The sequence below is a fragment of the Sylvia atricapilla genome, chromosome 18, assembly GCF_009819655.1.
Source record: "Sylvia atricapilla isolate bSylAtr1 chromosome 18, bSylAtr1.pri, whole genome shotgun sequence".
In the NCBI taxonomy this organism is placed as follows: Eukaryota; Metazoa; Chordata; class Aves; order Passeriformes; family Sylviidae; genus Sylvia; species Sylvia atricapilla.
In genome coordinates this window covers 186,305-203,361 of record NC_089157.1, presented here as the reverse complement: position 1 = coordinate 203,361, position 17,057 = coordinate 186,305, and the positions used below count along the sequence as shown (strand labels likewise).

The 17,057-nt window shown below is 40.3% G+C and overlaps 1 protein-coding gene across 2 annotated transcripts in view; it reads right to left on the bottom strand.

Annotated features, from left to right (window-relative positions):
* Positions 1–17,057, bottom strand: part of COX10 (cytochrome c oxidase assembly factor heme A:farnesyltransferase COX10) — a 116,450-nt gene that overhangs the window by 38,328 nt on the left and 61,065 nt on the right. For both annotated transcript variants that reach the window (XM_066331846.1, XM_066331847.1), the window contains exon 5: positions 14,985–15,055. In XM_066331846.1, coding sequence (XP_066187943.1) covers positions 14,985–15,055 — 71 coding nt within the window. The remainder of the gene's footprint in view (positions 1–14,984; positions 15,056–17,057) is intronic.

The window sequence follows — 17,057 nt, the reverse complement described above, 5'->3', positions numbered from 1 at the left end:
AAACCATCCCTGGCAGTAAGTGCAGGCTGATGACAGATGCTGGTACATATGCCTCATTTCACTTGGGCATTCATGTTTGCTGAGGTAATTGCTCCCATGGGAAAAAAAGGCAATCTTCCATTGGAACACTGGCCAAGGAGCTAGCTCAGAAAGCAAACATGTCAAGTAAGAAACTAGGTTTTATGATGGATTCTTGGGAGGAGTTGGTTTCAGTTATATAGCTGACTAAAATCAAGCTTTGGAAAAATACTGTAAGTGCCAAATGAGTTCTCTTCAAATTTCAACTCTAAAATACCCAGTAAGTCACCACATAGGGCACCTCCTAAAGGCAACCCAAAACCTAGCAATTCTGCTCTCATCCCTCTTCTCTCCTCTACTGACAACAAATATGCCCATATCTACCTAATAAAAGTGCTAGAAGAAAACCACCTTTAACAAAAAGCTTTTTTGAGAATTTCAGCTTGACTTTTCCTGATGCAAAGGAAATGTGTTGTCATTTCTTTCCCAGGGAGTTCACGCAAGATGGCCCCACCCCAGTTACACTCCACTGAGAGCATCCAAGAGGATAATGAGAAGGAGGAAGATCAGGCCCGTGTTTTTCTCATATAACTCTGGAGAGATGCTGTTGGTTGGGCTGGGGAGGCTGGGTTGGGCTCAAGGACAGCCCAGAGCTGCTGGGGGAAACGGGAACAGACAGGAGGAACTCAACATGGGTGCTATTCAGGTATCTCCTACGCAGGTGACCATGAGACATCCATTTGGATCCCTATCCAGAGGAGAGAGGAGGCTTTGGATGACGCAGCAGCATATTTTACTTCATGTGCAATAATATAACCTCTAAACTAGTCACCATTTACAGATGTTCTGGTTATACGCAAATCATGAGCTTACACACATGTGCAGGAAATAAATTTATTTAACAGGCTCCAGAACCATGGATAATAGTACTTACTGACTCACAGCCTTCACTGGAAAAATTAAGAGGTAGAAACAAATTAAAGCATTTGCCTGTCTATAAAATTAATGCATTTTACCTATTTCACAGCAGCATTAGCAAGCTTTATGTCTATAGTGATCAACACTGGGACTACTTACACAGGCTTCTCTGTGCTGTCTGCCAAAACATTTTGTGAAGACAATTGTCAAAGTAGAGTTGGAACTACAATCTAAAATACAGTGCTAAAAATGAGGCAAGAGTTTAACAATTTAAAGAAAAAAAAAAAACAACAACCAAGAAAAAAAAATCACCCAAAGAGCAAGACACAGCTCCCTCTCAAAACCTATGAATACTTAAAAATATGGAAAAATCCTGTATCAGCACCTAATGCTTTAACCTATTCACATGAATAGATTGACACTCCCATACAAGTGCAGACACAAAGCACATATGAATCCTGAATAGGTGCATTCATTCAATTAGCAGTTCTATGCAATTCATGTTCAGATGTTATGTAAATACATAAGAAACTTAATTTGTGACCATATGTTAATGGGAAACTGGGGACACCAAACATAATACATAAAAGCAGGTGAAGTATAAGTGTGTATATTTGAAAATTATACCAAAGCCTAATACTAAAGGTAACAAATACTGTCCTCTCCCTGTCTGTCAAAAACTCTTTATAGACATGTCACCCACTTCTAAAAGGGGAAACTAAACAAACCCCAAACAACAATGCTTTTTTGTTTAGCTGCCGCATGCCCAGAGTAATGGATTAGAACATTTAAATTCCCAGTTGATTATTCTGTATTAGATCTCATTAGTATTGACAACTGTCCCTCAGGCCACAAGACCATGGATCCGTTCTGCCAAATGCAGGGTGATACTCTAAAATAAGCAGAGCAGGGATGGTGAAGGAAGAATCCAGGCATGGGCTTGTGGGACAAGGAGGGTGGAAAAAGAAGAAACTTTATGTAGAGTAATTTCCGTATCCAAACGAAGCCAAATAGATACCCTTGTATTCCTCTGTGTGGAATTCTAGTAACAGCAAATACTCTGCACAGATTCTACCCTTCAATTAAACTGCAATTTACCCACTTTTTTATGAGACAAAAACTGGGTTTGAGTTTTGGTGAGTTTTCTGTGTCATCCAAGACACAGGTTCAGCAAGACCACTGTGCTTCTTCCCCTCGCTCACCCACAGAAATGGTACTAAATTATCCCTGACTTCAGCATCTTCCATGGTGGCAGGTAAACAATGCTGAGACAACAGAGGTGAGACTGATGGGCTTAGATTAATTTCAGTATTGCTTCTCTGGGCCCAAATTCTATCTGTATACAGTGTCAAAACAATTTGTTGTAAAAGGAGGGACAGCCTGAATGAGGTTCCTGCACAGATGGGCTGAAAATAGCAGGAGCTCAAGAGAAATTATTTTGGCAGACAAAGAACACAAGTGTGATCCTCATCTGCAACTACACTTCACCATCACAAGCTAAGATAAAAGTCCAGTGCTGTTCCAAAACCATAATTAAAATCAGATTTCAGGAGGAAGCATCATAAGTTGCTTATTATTTCTGGAATCTCTAGATATTAAAAATGTCCCCAGAATACTCATCAGTGCAAAGCTGCTGGAGGAAGCCCCCTCTTCATTTCTCTGATTTTTTCCAGGTCAGCAATAAGTTCTTAAGGCTTCTGAAGACACTTACAAATTCAGACAAAAGCAACAGTCTGAAGGTTTCACCTTTTTCCAACAGCAATGAGAGGTTGTACAAACAGAAGTTCAAGTACTATCCCTTAGATGGTTTCTGTGGCTGCAGAAACCCACAGTTGTAACGGGGAAAGGGATGCCCATGGAAATTTTTACCTACACTCATGCAGCAAACCATACTCCTCCTTAGCTGATGATTTAGCTTTGCCCATCTCCTGGCATCTTCTTAATTCCTGCAGCCAGGCAACAAGTTGCTGAAAATAAGTCCTAAGGCAGGAGCTGTGCCTGTGGTCAGCATGACTGTCCTACAGTACTGGGCTATGGCTTGATCACCTCCTTCAGTGGGAAGAGCATCAGCCAGAAGTATTTTATTAAACTTACATTTATTTTCTTTAAGATCAGCACCCAAGAACTGCCGAACTCTGCTCAGCAGCTTTTAGATATCCACCAGAAAAATCAGGGAAGGCCATCAACCAACAGCAGGAGTTAGAGCAGGCCATCTCATCCCATCTGGAGAAGACAGAAGGAACCAAGGGTGTTATGAAGACTGTAAGAAGCCTTCCTGCTCCCACAGCTGAGGTAATGCAGGCCCATCTCCTTCAAGCACACATATGGACTGCATTTGTGTCATTTCCAGCCCTGCTTCCCCTGATGGAAAGATGCCTGGAACTGGCAATGGGGTCATCTGCTGCCGCAAGTGCCACCAACTCAGCTGACTGCAAAAAAGGAGCTGGAAGGCTGGAAAAGGCATATTTTGCCCTAAATAGCAATGGTAGCATCCCTGAAATTATTTTTCATGGAAGGTTAAAAAATCCCCTTACAAAGTTTCTATGTTCAAGGTAAGGCCCAGAGCATTCAAAAGAAATCAGTAATAATGGCAGAATGCTGAATGATGGCAATCTACCAACTCTGAAATTAAATTTTAACTTTCCACACGAATCCTTTCAGTCTGTGTATTTATACATTTAGTAGTAAAAACCATATCCATGAGCACTATCAGCTGTAAAAGTTCTACTGTAATAACAGCACTACTAAAGGGAACTGGAACAACACTGCATGGATCAGTAGCTTCCTTGCTGATGACTTTACTAAAGTGCTTCTATTTTTTTTTACAAAATAGATTAGATAAAAGTCCCAAAGAGGTCTATAGACAGACTGAGGATGTACCTGATAGAAAAACATCCACATTCAGATGTGAGATTCTGAATCAAAGTGGTTACATGAGAACCTGATCCAGTGGGTGGCATCCCTGTCCATGGCAGAGGGGTTGGAATTAGATGGTCTTTAAGGTCCCTCCCAGCATAAACTATTCTGGGATTCTGTAATACATCATGACCCCTAATTAGTATAGTTTTGAGGCTGTGGTTTTTAAGGACTCAAAGCAAAATATTTTTACATTCGACTACAACTTTCAATTACAGATTGGATTAGTCTCAAGGAAAGATTTCTTTTCAATTAAAAGGAAAAAAATAGCTGTCACACTGGCAGAATGGACATACTAACAGACGTCTCCTTCTTTCATGTATTTCTGATTCAGCATCAGTCAGAAGCTTTACTTAACACAAGCAATTCATGCCCATGAATTGCCCCACTTTTGATCTTCTTTTTTACAGATACATAGTAGCTGAATATTATGAAAGGCCCAAGAACCTGCTGATTGAGGCTTAAACTTGCAAAGTACCAGAATTTTATTAAACTGAACAATATGTATCAGTGAGGTAAAATGGTACTATTTTAAGGGAGAAAATGTTGAGAAAAATTTTAATAGATAATCATTTATTCTCTTTCAGTCATGCAAGAAAGTTCATGAATCATGGCAAGGGATGAAGGATGATGCAATTTAAAACTAAAACATCAGACTAAACTACACTTTTAATTGGGAATTCAGTTTTTCTCCATCAACTGCAAATATCAGAATACAGCTTGTCTATCATCTAGCACTGAAGACAAACAAATGGGGGGCTTTGTCAAGTCTTTCTTTTTTTTTTCTTAATGAATTCCTTAATTTTGTCTTCATAGGTTAAGTAGTATCTACATTCAGTCAGTGTCTGGTATTTCATCCTCAAAAACACGTTGCTGTGGCAGAACAGACTCTACATGCACTTACAAGTATTGAATTTTGTATCAGATCCCTTTTAACTGGGTGTACCATGATTTTTAAAGACTGACAGAACACACTTGTTGCAATTCCGCCCACTTGTGGGTTTGTGTCTTTTTGTGATTTGATTTCTGGTAACAACTTGGTGGTGACTATGATAAAGATGTTGCTAATCTCAAACTGGACAGTACTTATCCCTAAATGTTAAAAAAACAAAAAAACAAAAACCAACCAACCAAACCAAACCAAACCAACCAAACAAACAAAAAAACAACAAAACAAAACAAAAACAAAAACAAAAAAAACCACCATGAGGAAAATAATGGAAAAGTTCTAAACCTAACTTGGAACATGAAATCTGAGCTGAGGAAGAATTCAGTGTTAAGAGGAAGTATGAGGGTGGTAGGTGCTCCCCAAAAATCTAAGGAGCTGGGTTAACAGGTAGCATTTAAGCACACTTAAACACCACAACAACTGTGTCTGCAGAAAAAGAATTTACAGATTTAATCCTCTAGTAAACCTCTTTACAATTCAAGTATCTCTGAATGGAATCACCCCAAACACCTTTGCTTTGTCCATAGAGCCCAGCCAGGCCCATCAGTGTGACAGCTACAGCTGGTCTATAGCTGCACAGATAATTTGCCATAACAGGCACCAACCAGCCTAGCTCTTTAGAAGATAGAATCCCCAGGCATGTCAAACTCACACAGGGTACCCCAGCCAATCCCTTTAAAATATGAATGCACCCATATCACTGGCCAGTGAGCTGGGTGGAGTTAAGACATTTAGCCAATCATGTGTGTAAGCACAACAAATTTGAAGCCCCTACAAAAGGGGAAGCTCAAAAGTGATCTTGGTGTGTTCTGTTGTATGCCTGTCTCCATCATCAGTGGCACATCAGCACCGACCTGGACATGATTTTGAGTAACAGCTGGATCATCCACAGGGAAACAGAGAAGGATGAGTGATGTCTAAATCTCCCAAGGATTGTCATATAGTGAGAACTTGGCAATAAAGGAAGTTCAGTCATGGATAAACATCTATCACTGGCTAAGTCTCATCACAGAGTTGCCTTTTTGAGTTTTGCCTCCAAACTGCCACCAGCTCTGGCTTTGCCATCAAATATACTTGCTCAAAAGTGTATTTAGTGTAAATAAACACAGACTACAATAAAATACTGCCTGTCTGCGTCAATTAATTTCTCTCCCAAAGAAGAAAGAGACCAAGCACGTAGCCCAGGCTGCCCTGCCACGGGTGCATATCATTGTATAAAAGTACAGTCAACACTGCTTTTTAGGCAAAGTGGGGGCAATTTGTTCCCGTCGCTCCTCAAGAAACCCAGCTGCAGATGTTCTGTGTCCCCTGCCAGACTGAGGTGCTTTAAAACTATCATAAACAAACATGGATGATTTAAAAGCATAATTTCATCCTGAAAAGGACACATCTCTCTTTTTTATGCTTGAGTAAATCAAAATTGGCTTGATTGATTTTGCTGAAGGTTTTGCTAAGGTGATGCAAGAATTTCAACTGAGCCAAGACGGGAAGGATCCAGAGTCCCACCCTCAGCATTGAGCTTTCTTCTACACATCTCTTGCTCTCATTTTAACCATTTTAACTCCCTGCAAATAATACCACGATCTATTTTTTCACGCTTTCACGAGCCTGCTCTGAGGTCTGAGCCCAGGTCTGGGATGAGATAGCTCAGTGCACCATGGAAAGACTTACAGTTCAGACAAAAATAAAACTTTTATGCTGCCCTTTGTTATTAAGCAGACACTCCAACTGGGCCTCATCACTTCACTTGGAAATAAAGAATTACAAATGAAAAGGACCTATACTTATAAAATGTTTATGCTCTTATTACACTTGATATCCACACCAGAATGTTAATCATAACAACCCTAAGCAACCCTGTGGAGTGTCAACATGCTTGTGGTATATGGCTTTTTTAGGTAGGAGTGAAAGGGTGACTAATAATATTCACCGCTTCCTTGCTGTCATGAAAATGTAAATATTTTTTAAAGTGCTTACAAGACAAACTTACAGTAAATCAGAAAAATGTCCCCCATAATATTTAAACTAAATCCTCCTCTTTAATATAACCTTAGAGAGTGGCAGTTAAGTGATCTATTCATTCTACTTCAAAATCTCAGTTCTCTCTTTGTTTAAGAGCCATATACTACCTGACTAACCAGATGGATAATTTGGTCTCTCCAGAAACATTTTTCTGATTTACAATTATTAAGTATAACATGCTTCTGCTGAGCCCTCAGCCAACATCCAGAAAGCAATGGGTAAAGAAGTCTCAGACCAGACTGCAATCCCATTCAGACAGAGATGTTCTAGGGTACTTATCAACCTGCTCTTCAAAAAACAAAAGAGAGAAGATAGTCCAGTCATCTCAGCACAGGAACACTGCTTCTAAATACATTTCCAGGAGCAATGAAAATGAAGGAATTCAGTTACTCCCTACAGCAAAAGAGAGTACGACAAGGAGCAAAGGTCTGCCATGGGAAGAGGATCAGTCTCTAGACACCAGCTACTGGAAGAGCAACGGAGCAGATTAAGCCTGACAAATTTCAAGTTCAGCCAGATCTTTTCTGCCCATCTACAGATTCCACTGCACCACTGCGAACATGCTTTTGACACCCACAGCACAGGAGAGAGAATCTTTAGGTGCCAAGTCTCATCTCAGAGTTGAAGAGGATGGCTGTATTTTGGGATTCCTCTATTATTATCCAGGTAGATTATCTACAGTTACCATCTGGAGTTGTGGGATTTTTTAATGGAAAAACAAAATTAAGAACCCTTCATATATCATCAAAGTACATGAATAGAATGCACAAAGGAATAATTATGCATGACATAATTATTGTCACACAGGAATCAACAGGAGTCACTGTGGCTCCCTTCCAGCATGATTTCTAATTTTATATTCCTTGTGATTTTACATCCCTAGCAAAAAAAAAAAGAGAACTAAATAAAACATACAAAGCAGCTCTCCACATATCTCAGCCTCAGGAATGCAGCTTTTCTAGTCATACAGACCAGAGAACAAGCATCTGTTTTTGCACAGCTAATTAAAGTGCAAGAAAAAAACCTCTTTTATACCTGACTTGAGAAGCTGATAACATGAAAGTTGTAACTTGTATGAGACATGATAAACTCTGTCCTTCACACAGAGAAATGCACTTCTAACATGACTCACTGTAAACAGATCTCAGGGTACAGCAGCTTCTAATCAGAGGCAGCTCCATAATGGACTTGTTGAGCAGTGACATTTCCTACACCACTTGGCACAGGGTGAATGATGACACTATCATGGTTAAACCAGGTAAGGTTCAATATTAATATCGGGAACAAAGTGCTGGGGTTTTGAGTGCATTAAGCCAGAATTTACAAACACCAACCTGAAATGTTTGACAGACATGGGAAGAAGAGCCATCAGGAGAACATTACCCCCAAGATGGGGAAAGGATCTTGGGCTTTGAGCTTAAATAATGTTTGTTTGTAAAAACTCACTTTAACATCACCTTTGGAGAAAATGACTCATCACTGGTCAATTAAAGAAGAAAAGAGGCAATCTAGCCCAAGAGGCCCATTCATATTAGACACAAAGATGGCAGGATTAGTTCACAATGGCTTGCTTCCATCCGAGATCCCACGGCTCTACCCCCACAGTGAGAAGCTGACATGAGAGGATAAGACAACTCCATTAGGAGCCCATATCACTTCCCTGCAGTGCTCTCCACAAGCAGATGGAGCAGCTATTTAGCCAAATGCACCGTGACTCCAGCTTTATACATGAGCATGTGGGATGTTTCCTAATGTGGGGCAAGGCACAATGTACTCCAATTTATCAACTGTCCCACATACAACTAAAGATTCAGATAAATAATTTGGGGGTAAAGACCCATAGGCTGAGCTGAAAAGCAGCAAGGCATGAGGGGTCAAGTGTTTCTGCAGGATTTCTATTTACCAAACAGAGCTGCCTGCAAAAGAATGTCTGTGTTGAGCTGTGACAGAATGAGGACTGAGCAGGAATGAGCTGGAGAACCAGCAACTGCTTCATTTCAACTGAAACAAATTTAAATGTGGAGTCAATAAAAAAACCCTTTTTATTGCCCTAAGAAACAAAATATATATGTAGTTAGAGTCATATAATTTATTCCTAACACATTTTGAATCTGAGGATAATGTGCAGTGTCACCATTTTTCTGTGCATTCTACAAAAGGCCTCTAATACCTTAGAACCATTTAATCAACATCCCATGCAGGCAGTGAACAGATAATTGAAATATAAGTACTGTCATCCATATCCCCTTTGGGAAAGAGACACAGTAAGCATTATATCATTGCATTAGACCCTCCTTTGATGTGGGTTTTATTCTCAATTAACTATGTTTTTAGCCCCAAGGTTTCTCCCCCCACACCTCACTGTGACATCACCATGGCAGAAAAAAATTCTAATAATACCCTGCTGTTCAAAAGACAAGAAGTGCATTTTTACAAGCAATTGTACATGTCCAAAATATAATGCTGCTTTTTAAATTTCTTGTTTACCAAACACAGTCAATGACAGCTCCTGGAAAACACAAGGTGAAAAAAAAATGAAGGCAGGAGGGTGGTGGTGGGAAGGAATGAATTGACTTGTTTTTAAATAATAAAGCCCGAATACTAGCAGGATAAGAAATTCTTGAAAAGGCTGTCATGATGGTGTCTGCTTTGAATTGTGCCCTGTTTAAACAAGAAGAAAGTCTCCCACTGAAAAAAGAAACATTTTTATCATTCAAAAACATCTCAGGGGAGTCCCTTTAAAATGAGATATTTTCTAAACAAAGCATCAGAATGCTCCCCTGCAGGGAATGAGCATGTGATCTCTTAAAAATTATTATTCTTAAAGAACTGTAGATTTATGGAGTTTTGTTTTACTTGTTTTAACTTAAATAGAATGAAATCTGTCTGAAATAACCACCCAAGGGAGCAGAGCCACCAGCTAAGCAGGGGCAGAGCTCTGAAGGGGACCCAAAGATGTATTGAGACCCTTGGGGAGGTTTTAAATCTCTGGCTTAACCAGAGCTAGCAAAACACTTAATGCAGGTCTCAGTGTAAGCCCAGGACATGGATTTTTCCTTCACTTCCATCCATGCAGCTCCACTAACATCAGTAGGAACGTTCCTGATTTACATTAGTGTTAAGCAAAGAAACAAGCTAATTATGTTGAGTTATCCACTGTGACTACAGAAGAAATTTTGTTTTAAATGCAAAAATTTTTCCGCTTGGGCTGGTTTTGTTACACTTGTAATAGTAGGTCTGCTACAGGCCGCAGAGTGGAAAAACTCAGCTTTACACAGAAATAGTCTAGAGTCTCATTGTGCTTCTGAATAAATAAAAATTCATATGTTGAAGTTTTCTATTAGTTCATGAGCATCCAACTTCAATATCTGCAAATGTGACTACTACTCACAAATATAAGTCATTGGTGAGAAATAGTACTAGCTAGCATAGGAGCCCTTTCTGGTCTGATTCTTCAAGTGTTTGGCTTATAGTTTAAACTGAGCCAAGTCTGCACTATACTCAGAAATATCAGTAAGTAGAAGTGTTACTCCTCCATTAACTGCAGTAACCATCAACTATGAACATGAGAAGTGGAAAGCTTACAGACAGAACATAGTTCCTTGGGCACTGCTAAGGGAAAAGGTTAATGGGATTCTTGGAAAAAATATTCATTAGACAACACAACGCTTTTATTTCTGTTGAAGCATTCAAGGGTTTAGCTGTGTTGTGCCACCTTCTGCCATTTTAATAGACTTAAACTTCTTAAATGTGTGTAGAAAAGTAGCTCGAGTACAAATAATCTCCATAAAGAGAATATCAATAAATTCCACAGCATGCTAGTTTTATTGTACAATCCCAGAATGGTTTGGATTGGAAGGGACCATAAAACTCATCTCTTTCCATCCCTTGCCATGGGCAGGGACACCTTCCACTGCCCCAGGCTGCTCCAAGCTGTGTCCAGCCTGGCATTGGGCACTTCCAGGGTTGGGGCAGCCACAGGTTCTCTGGGCAATCTGGGCCTGGGCCTCCCCACCCTCATAGTGAATAATTTCTTCCTAAGATCTAATCTAAATCTCCTCTTTTGCAGTTTGAAGCCATTATACTGAAGGGCCTTGAGACAAGACCTGGAGCAACAAGAGCCATCCTGTTTGCTGAGCAGGAGATGGGTCTTCATCTCTCCTGAGGCCCCTTTCAACCTGGACCACCCTCTAAGGCTACCTGTACAATGCTTTATGGTCCAGATAAGCAAAGGAGAAGCCCCAAGCCCACTTCCAGGCAGTCACTGCTGAGGCCAGAGCCAAAGGACTGGTTACAGAAAACAGCTGCAAGTTGCAAAATAGCGCAGGAGCAGAATTGAATAATGTCTTTACAGCTGTGAATTAGTTATTTAGAACATACAGTTCAAAGTCTTCTTTTCTTTTAAGATGAAAAACTATTCTTGTACAACTATGAAGACTTTTATGAGTGATTAGCACAGCAGATGCAGTAGTTCCCTAAGTTCGTATAACTGCCACTTTTTAGAAGGAGTGTGTGCAGGTAAATGGTGATCAAACCTTCACTTTGCACAACATAACAGAGCAGGACACTTGTCATCCTTGAGGTTAATCTCACTCAGTTACTGCAGCTCATACCAGAGATTTATTAAAATTAATCTGCAGGAAAATTAAATCCATTACCTTAAAAAGCAAGAGAATAAATCACACCCAACAAGTAATCAGCAAAAGCCACTGCAACTTCAGACGAATCTAAGATTATGTGAGCACATGAAATTTTTCCTCAGCACTGACACAAAACAGATTCAAAGAAGGGAAAGAAGGAAACAGTATCAGCTGTTATTTCAATGCAGAACACCAATAAGCTCATTGAGTTTAACACTGCAGCCCAAATACAAAGAACATCTCAAGCTGTTTGTATTTCCAAACAAGACTTGAGGGGTCAGAGGAGGAAGACATCTGGGCAGGCAGAATGATGGATGGCACTCAGTGGCATGCTGTGTTTGGGTCTACTCTTGTTTTTGCAAGAGGACGTTGCTGATTAGTCTCTGAATAGAGATTAAGGATGGTTACATCTCATTGCTCAAAGAGAACATTTTTTTCAGAGCCTTACAAATTAAATAGAACATTGAAAAGCAAGCAGTCAATGAACTATCTGGTGTTGTCATAAATCTCCCAACAGTGTCAGAAGACTCCCTGGGGGCACCCAGGGAGGTGGGTTTGGGGGCTGGCAAATAAGGTAAGCATGTTCTTGTCCCTGCGTTCAGCAGCCCCAGCTCTGCAGAACTTATGTCATTGCCTTTATGGACTGTCCAGCTCAAATATACAAAATATAAAGCAGGGGCACACTGAGTCGCTAATTGTCTCAGCCATCAAGATGATGCAATACAGAGACTTTACAAAGTAAAGTAGATGTAGAAAAATTACTTTTTCCAAATCCCATCCTTCCAGAGATCTTTGCAGAACTGACTCCAGGTTCACAGGGAATGATGGATGGGCCAAAGCTGCCCAACTAAGACTTCTTGAATGTCACCAGTAAGAGAACAATACTATCTCCAGCCAGACCTCCACACCTCAAAGTGCAGGCCTGGCCACAGAGCCTTTCTTTGAAAGCTACAGAGGTTTCTCATTGATGCCAAAGGAAACTGCAAGTCATCAGCAACTCACAGAAAAGGGTGACACGTGGGGGACATGAATGTACATGCAGGGAAATGAACCCCTGAGACGGACTTGTGGTGTTTTCTCAAAGTGAAGGCTTCAGGGAGAAAGGAATGGGAGAAATGCTGTTGGAAGCAAGATCACTTAGAATGGACAGCTGGTCTTAACCCTGAACAAACTGGAGGCTGAAGCTGCAAATGGAGGCCACAAAGCAGAACACACAGGACTAGTTTCGCTACAAAAGATTAACATTTAATAACGAGCCACCTTTGTGAATTATCTTACTTAAAACAGAGACACCAGCTCATCCAGGGACTGCCTGATTCAGTAGCTCCAAGAACCTCTCACTGGGGTTACCAGTTTGATTCTGGCCTATGTTCAACGCTTGTAAGAATTCTCTTTTTGATGGCACAACCTCTAGAAAAACCCTCGCTGGCCTCAGTGTAGTTTTCAGTGGGCAGGAGTCACATCAAAGCCACCACTGAAAGCCTTTCCAAGGAGGTGCAGAGCCAACATGATGGAGAGTTAATAGCTATCTCTCTTCAAACAGGATCTCAAGTTCAGGACAAAAACTGCTACCTACATTGTCCAGTTCTGTAAAAATGACTATGCTGAATAAATAAAAAGCAAGGAAAGCAAGGAAAAAAGAGAACATATTTACAAACAGTGCAAATGAAGATGGATTAGAAAATATCTCATTTGCACTGGATAGCACAGATATTGCAACACAGCAGAATTAAAAAAGCAGCAAATGCCTCATTAAATGAAGCAGCTAAAGAGAAGAAAATGTAAAAACGCCAATGTCAGACAAATTTTGGGCAAGAACTCCCCAAACTCTCAAGATTCTTTCCCAGAGCCAAGACACCAGTCTCTTATGTACTGTTTATCGATCTCTGTCTTGTCTGGTTTTGACTAATTTTAGCATAACCATTTACAGGTTTTATTTAATAAGCCAGGAAGGAAAGAGTTCAAGGAACACCAGGAAGTATGTGGCAAAATGCAGCAAGGTTAGATCATTTGCACTGGATTATTCTCCTCTGGCACACAGCAGAAAAAATAACCCCAGTCAAGGTCTGTATACTTGATGGTCTGCAGGGAGCAAGAGCAGGATTATTCAAGGGAAGTGACACCATAAAGGCCTTTAAATTAGCTGTTGACAAGGCAGGTAGATAGATAGATGATTGATTGCCCAGTGTCCCCAGCATTACCATTTTGTGGTGAAAGGAAATATGAAAGTAAGAAAATCCATGAAATATGGTTTTGCCAATCTGTGGTGCATTCAGATGACAGTGAAGTTCATTTAAGGACACAGGAAAGCAATAAAATAAATTGCTTTCTCTCTCTGAATCAGAAGTTGACAGAAAGTTTCCTAGTTCTATTTCTGACTCCAGATGCAATGCAAGGCATGCTAGCAGACTATGATAAAAATAAAATAAAAATAATAATAAAAAGAAAATCCCCCTATCATTTTTCTTCCTAATAAGTGTTTCTTCTCCAAGGACCACATGCAAGGGAGACATAAGTGCAGGTCCCCTAAACCACACAATTAAGCCTGACTTACCATATATCCAACAGATGCCCTCACTGCAAAGGTCCCTAAAACATGTTTTTAAGTAGAACTAACTCAAGAATCTAACTATTTACCATAAGAATGAATTTACTCCCAAGGTTCACTTGACTATTTTGTCTCAATTTTCTTGTAATTTCATCTCTCATGGTTTTTCTCAGTCCTCCAAAGGTGATGGATAAAACACAGAAATAGTGGACCAACTGTTCAGAGACGCCTAAGGGAAAATACAGTTTTGTTATAAATACTGTTTGGCACAAATCATGGAAATGCAATACTAAAATTGTTGAATCATTTATGAATTGGGCCTTCAATTTCAGTTTGCAAATAAGTTAGAGGATTTTTACTGATGTTCTTTTTCACTTTGCTTTTTTAGTTGCCGAACAGCCTTTGAGAAACTGAACTGATACATAATCAAGAAAACAGAGATAATGGAGGACTTCTATTTTAAGGAAATTTCTATGCTAATGCAGGACTTTTTTTGGTGAAGGGAGGAATTTACGTACAGATTATGACAAACTTTATGGTGACAAATTTTTAAATTAATTTTCAAAGATGCCACAATTGTGTTCTCAACCAGCTAAATATGTAGAAGCAACACATATTTTTGTGTTTTTTTCTCAGATGGGAAATTTTTAGGATTTATTATCACAAAACAAAAGTTCAGTGGAATGTTACTGTATGCTGCCACACCATGCACAGTCACCATACATGAAGAAACGTGTACTACAAAGGAAAATTCTACTGTATTGAGAAATTCATTATTTTACAGCTGTGAGTGCCCAAACTCCTCACATGAAAGTTGTAAACATAAAGAAATAGCAAGGAACACAGAGGTGCATTTCTTTCTTAACTGTTTTATCTCAAAGTGCTACTTTTCATCATTTGAAGAGGGAGAGAAACTTGGAAATAGATAAAAGGTTTACTACTCCTTGGCCAGAGCAGGTGTGCATTGCCTTACCTGATCTGTCCTCGCACCAGTGGTCTGTTTTTAGTCCTGCTCATATTTGAGTCAAACGGCACCTCAAAGAACTGTAATTAAAAAAAGAAAGGAAGAATCAGAATGAAAGGACACCTTAAAACATGCCATGCATTGAATGTCCTGTCTGCAACTGCAGGTGCTTTAATTTCTGTTTTTGAAGGCTCAAGGATACAACAAAAATGCTAAATGGGTTTTATGGAGCTTTGATAGTCTGCACTGATGCTTTTGGTTCCCCTTAGAAAGAAAATCACACAGAGGACAAAATTAGTTTGCACAAGACCCTAGAAGTTCATCATCTAAAGTACAGTTTGATTCCAAGTTCCTTCCTCAACAGGTCTGACACAACTTTTAGACATACACAATTACATATGCATACACACTTGGAAATCATGGAATCATTATGGTTGGAAAAGATCTTTAGGATAATCCAGTCCAATCACCACCACCCCTGTTCACCATTAAACCATATTCTCAAGTGTCACATCCACAGGTTTCCTGAACACTTCCACTCCACCACCTTTCCCTGGGCAGCCCCTTCCAATGCCTGACAAGCCTCTCAATGAAGATATTTTCCCTAATGCCCAACCTGAGCCTCCCCTGGCCCAGCCTGAGGCTGTTCCCTCTCCTCCTGTCCCTTGTTCCCTGGGAGCAGAGCCAGACCCCCACCTGGCTGCCCCCTCCTGGCCACGGTGTTGTGCAGAACCAGAAGGTCCCCCGCCCCGAGCCTCCTTTTCTCCAGGCTTAGCCCCCCCACCTCCCTGACCCCAGTTTTATATTAATACAAATTGTCCTTGGAAATGTTGCACTTCTGGTCTTTAAAAGACTAAGGTTTTTTCCAAGTTCACCTACCTTGCCAGAACCTATAACCCACCCCAAAAATCAATCAACTCTTGTAAAATGCTACTGGGACTGCTCTGAGCCTCCAGTTGGAGCAGGAGAGAATGAACACATCATATGGTGTCATTTAATGTCACAACCCAATTTGACTTTAAACATGGCCTATGGAAAAATTCAGGCAGCATTATCTGCCCGCTTGGAATTCCTTCAGGCTTCTGCAGGACCTGTTTTACAAGAATATTACTGGAAAAGCTGAATGCACACTGCCATCCAGACAAATCTAAAGCCATTTAGTTTTATATGTGCAAAGCAATAATACAAGCAATAAGCAGCGATTTACTTACAGAAAGAGTAGAACGTATTTACAGAGAGGATATTTTTTACTGATGTTAAGCCTGAGGTTTTGAGGTAGGATCCCAATCATAGTGAATATTCAGGAAAAATACCATAACAAATCACAATTCCAAACAGTCAGACTCATAGTCAGCTCAGTGTAGCCAAACTGCAGATACATTTTAGGTGATCATATGATAAAGGACTATATGGTAAAATCTATTCCAGCAAGTTGATTTAATCTTTTATGCTACAAAACACACAATTAACAAACATTTTTGACCAGTCCTGATACTGGTCCTGCAACTTACTGAGTACTCCCATGGGAACACTAGTGGACAGAGACCATGGGAGCAGCAGGAACCTGTCAGACCCCTACAGATGTACATCAGTGGAAAGATGCTCCATTTCTAGGCACATGGAGTTTGCAGGAACTACCTTTCCCATCTATTACCTTGACATAATGACTATAAAAAAACTGGAAATCTCTGCCTTCCAATTTTATGATAGATATTCCTGAAGCAAACTCAGGCTGCTCAGCCAAGAGGAGGGAGGGAGGCAGGCAGGCAGGATGCTCATATATCTTCTGCTTTGCCTGAACTCTGTGGCACAGAACTGGGCAGCTCCTACAGGGATTTTCAGGCAACTGACAGGAATTTCTCATCCACTATTTGTTATGGCTGTTGTGCAATGGTCAGGGTCATCCCCAATGACCACCAGAGCTGATGAAGCCCCTGGTTTGGAAGAAAAGCACCGAGAGGATCTTGCCCTCCACCTCATGCCAGAGGGACAGATCAGATCTTCTCAACTACAACACTAATCTGGAAATGTTGGATGTTTCACAAAGAACCTCTATAGGATACAGACAGAAGTTTCTTCGGA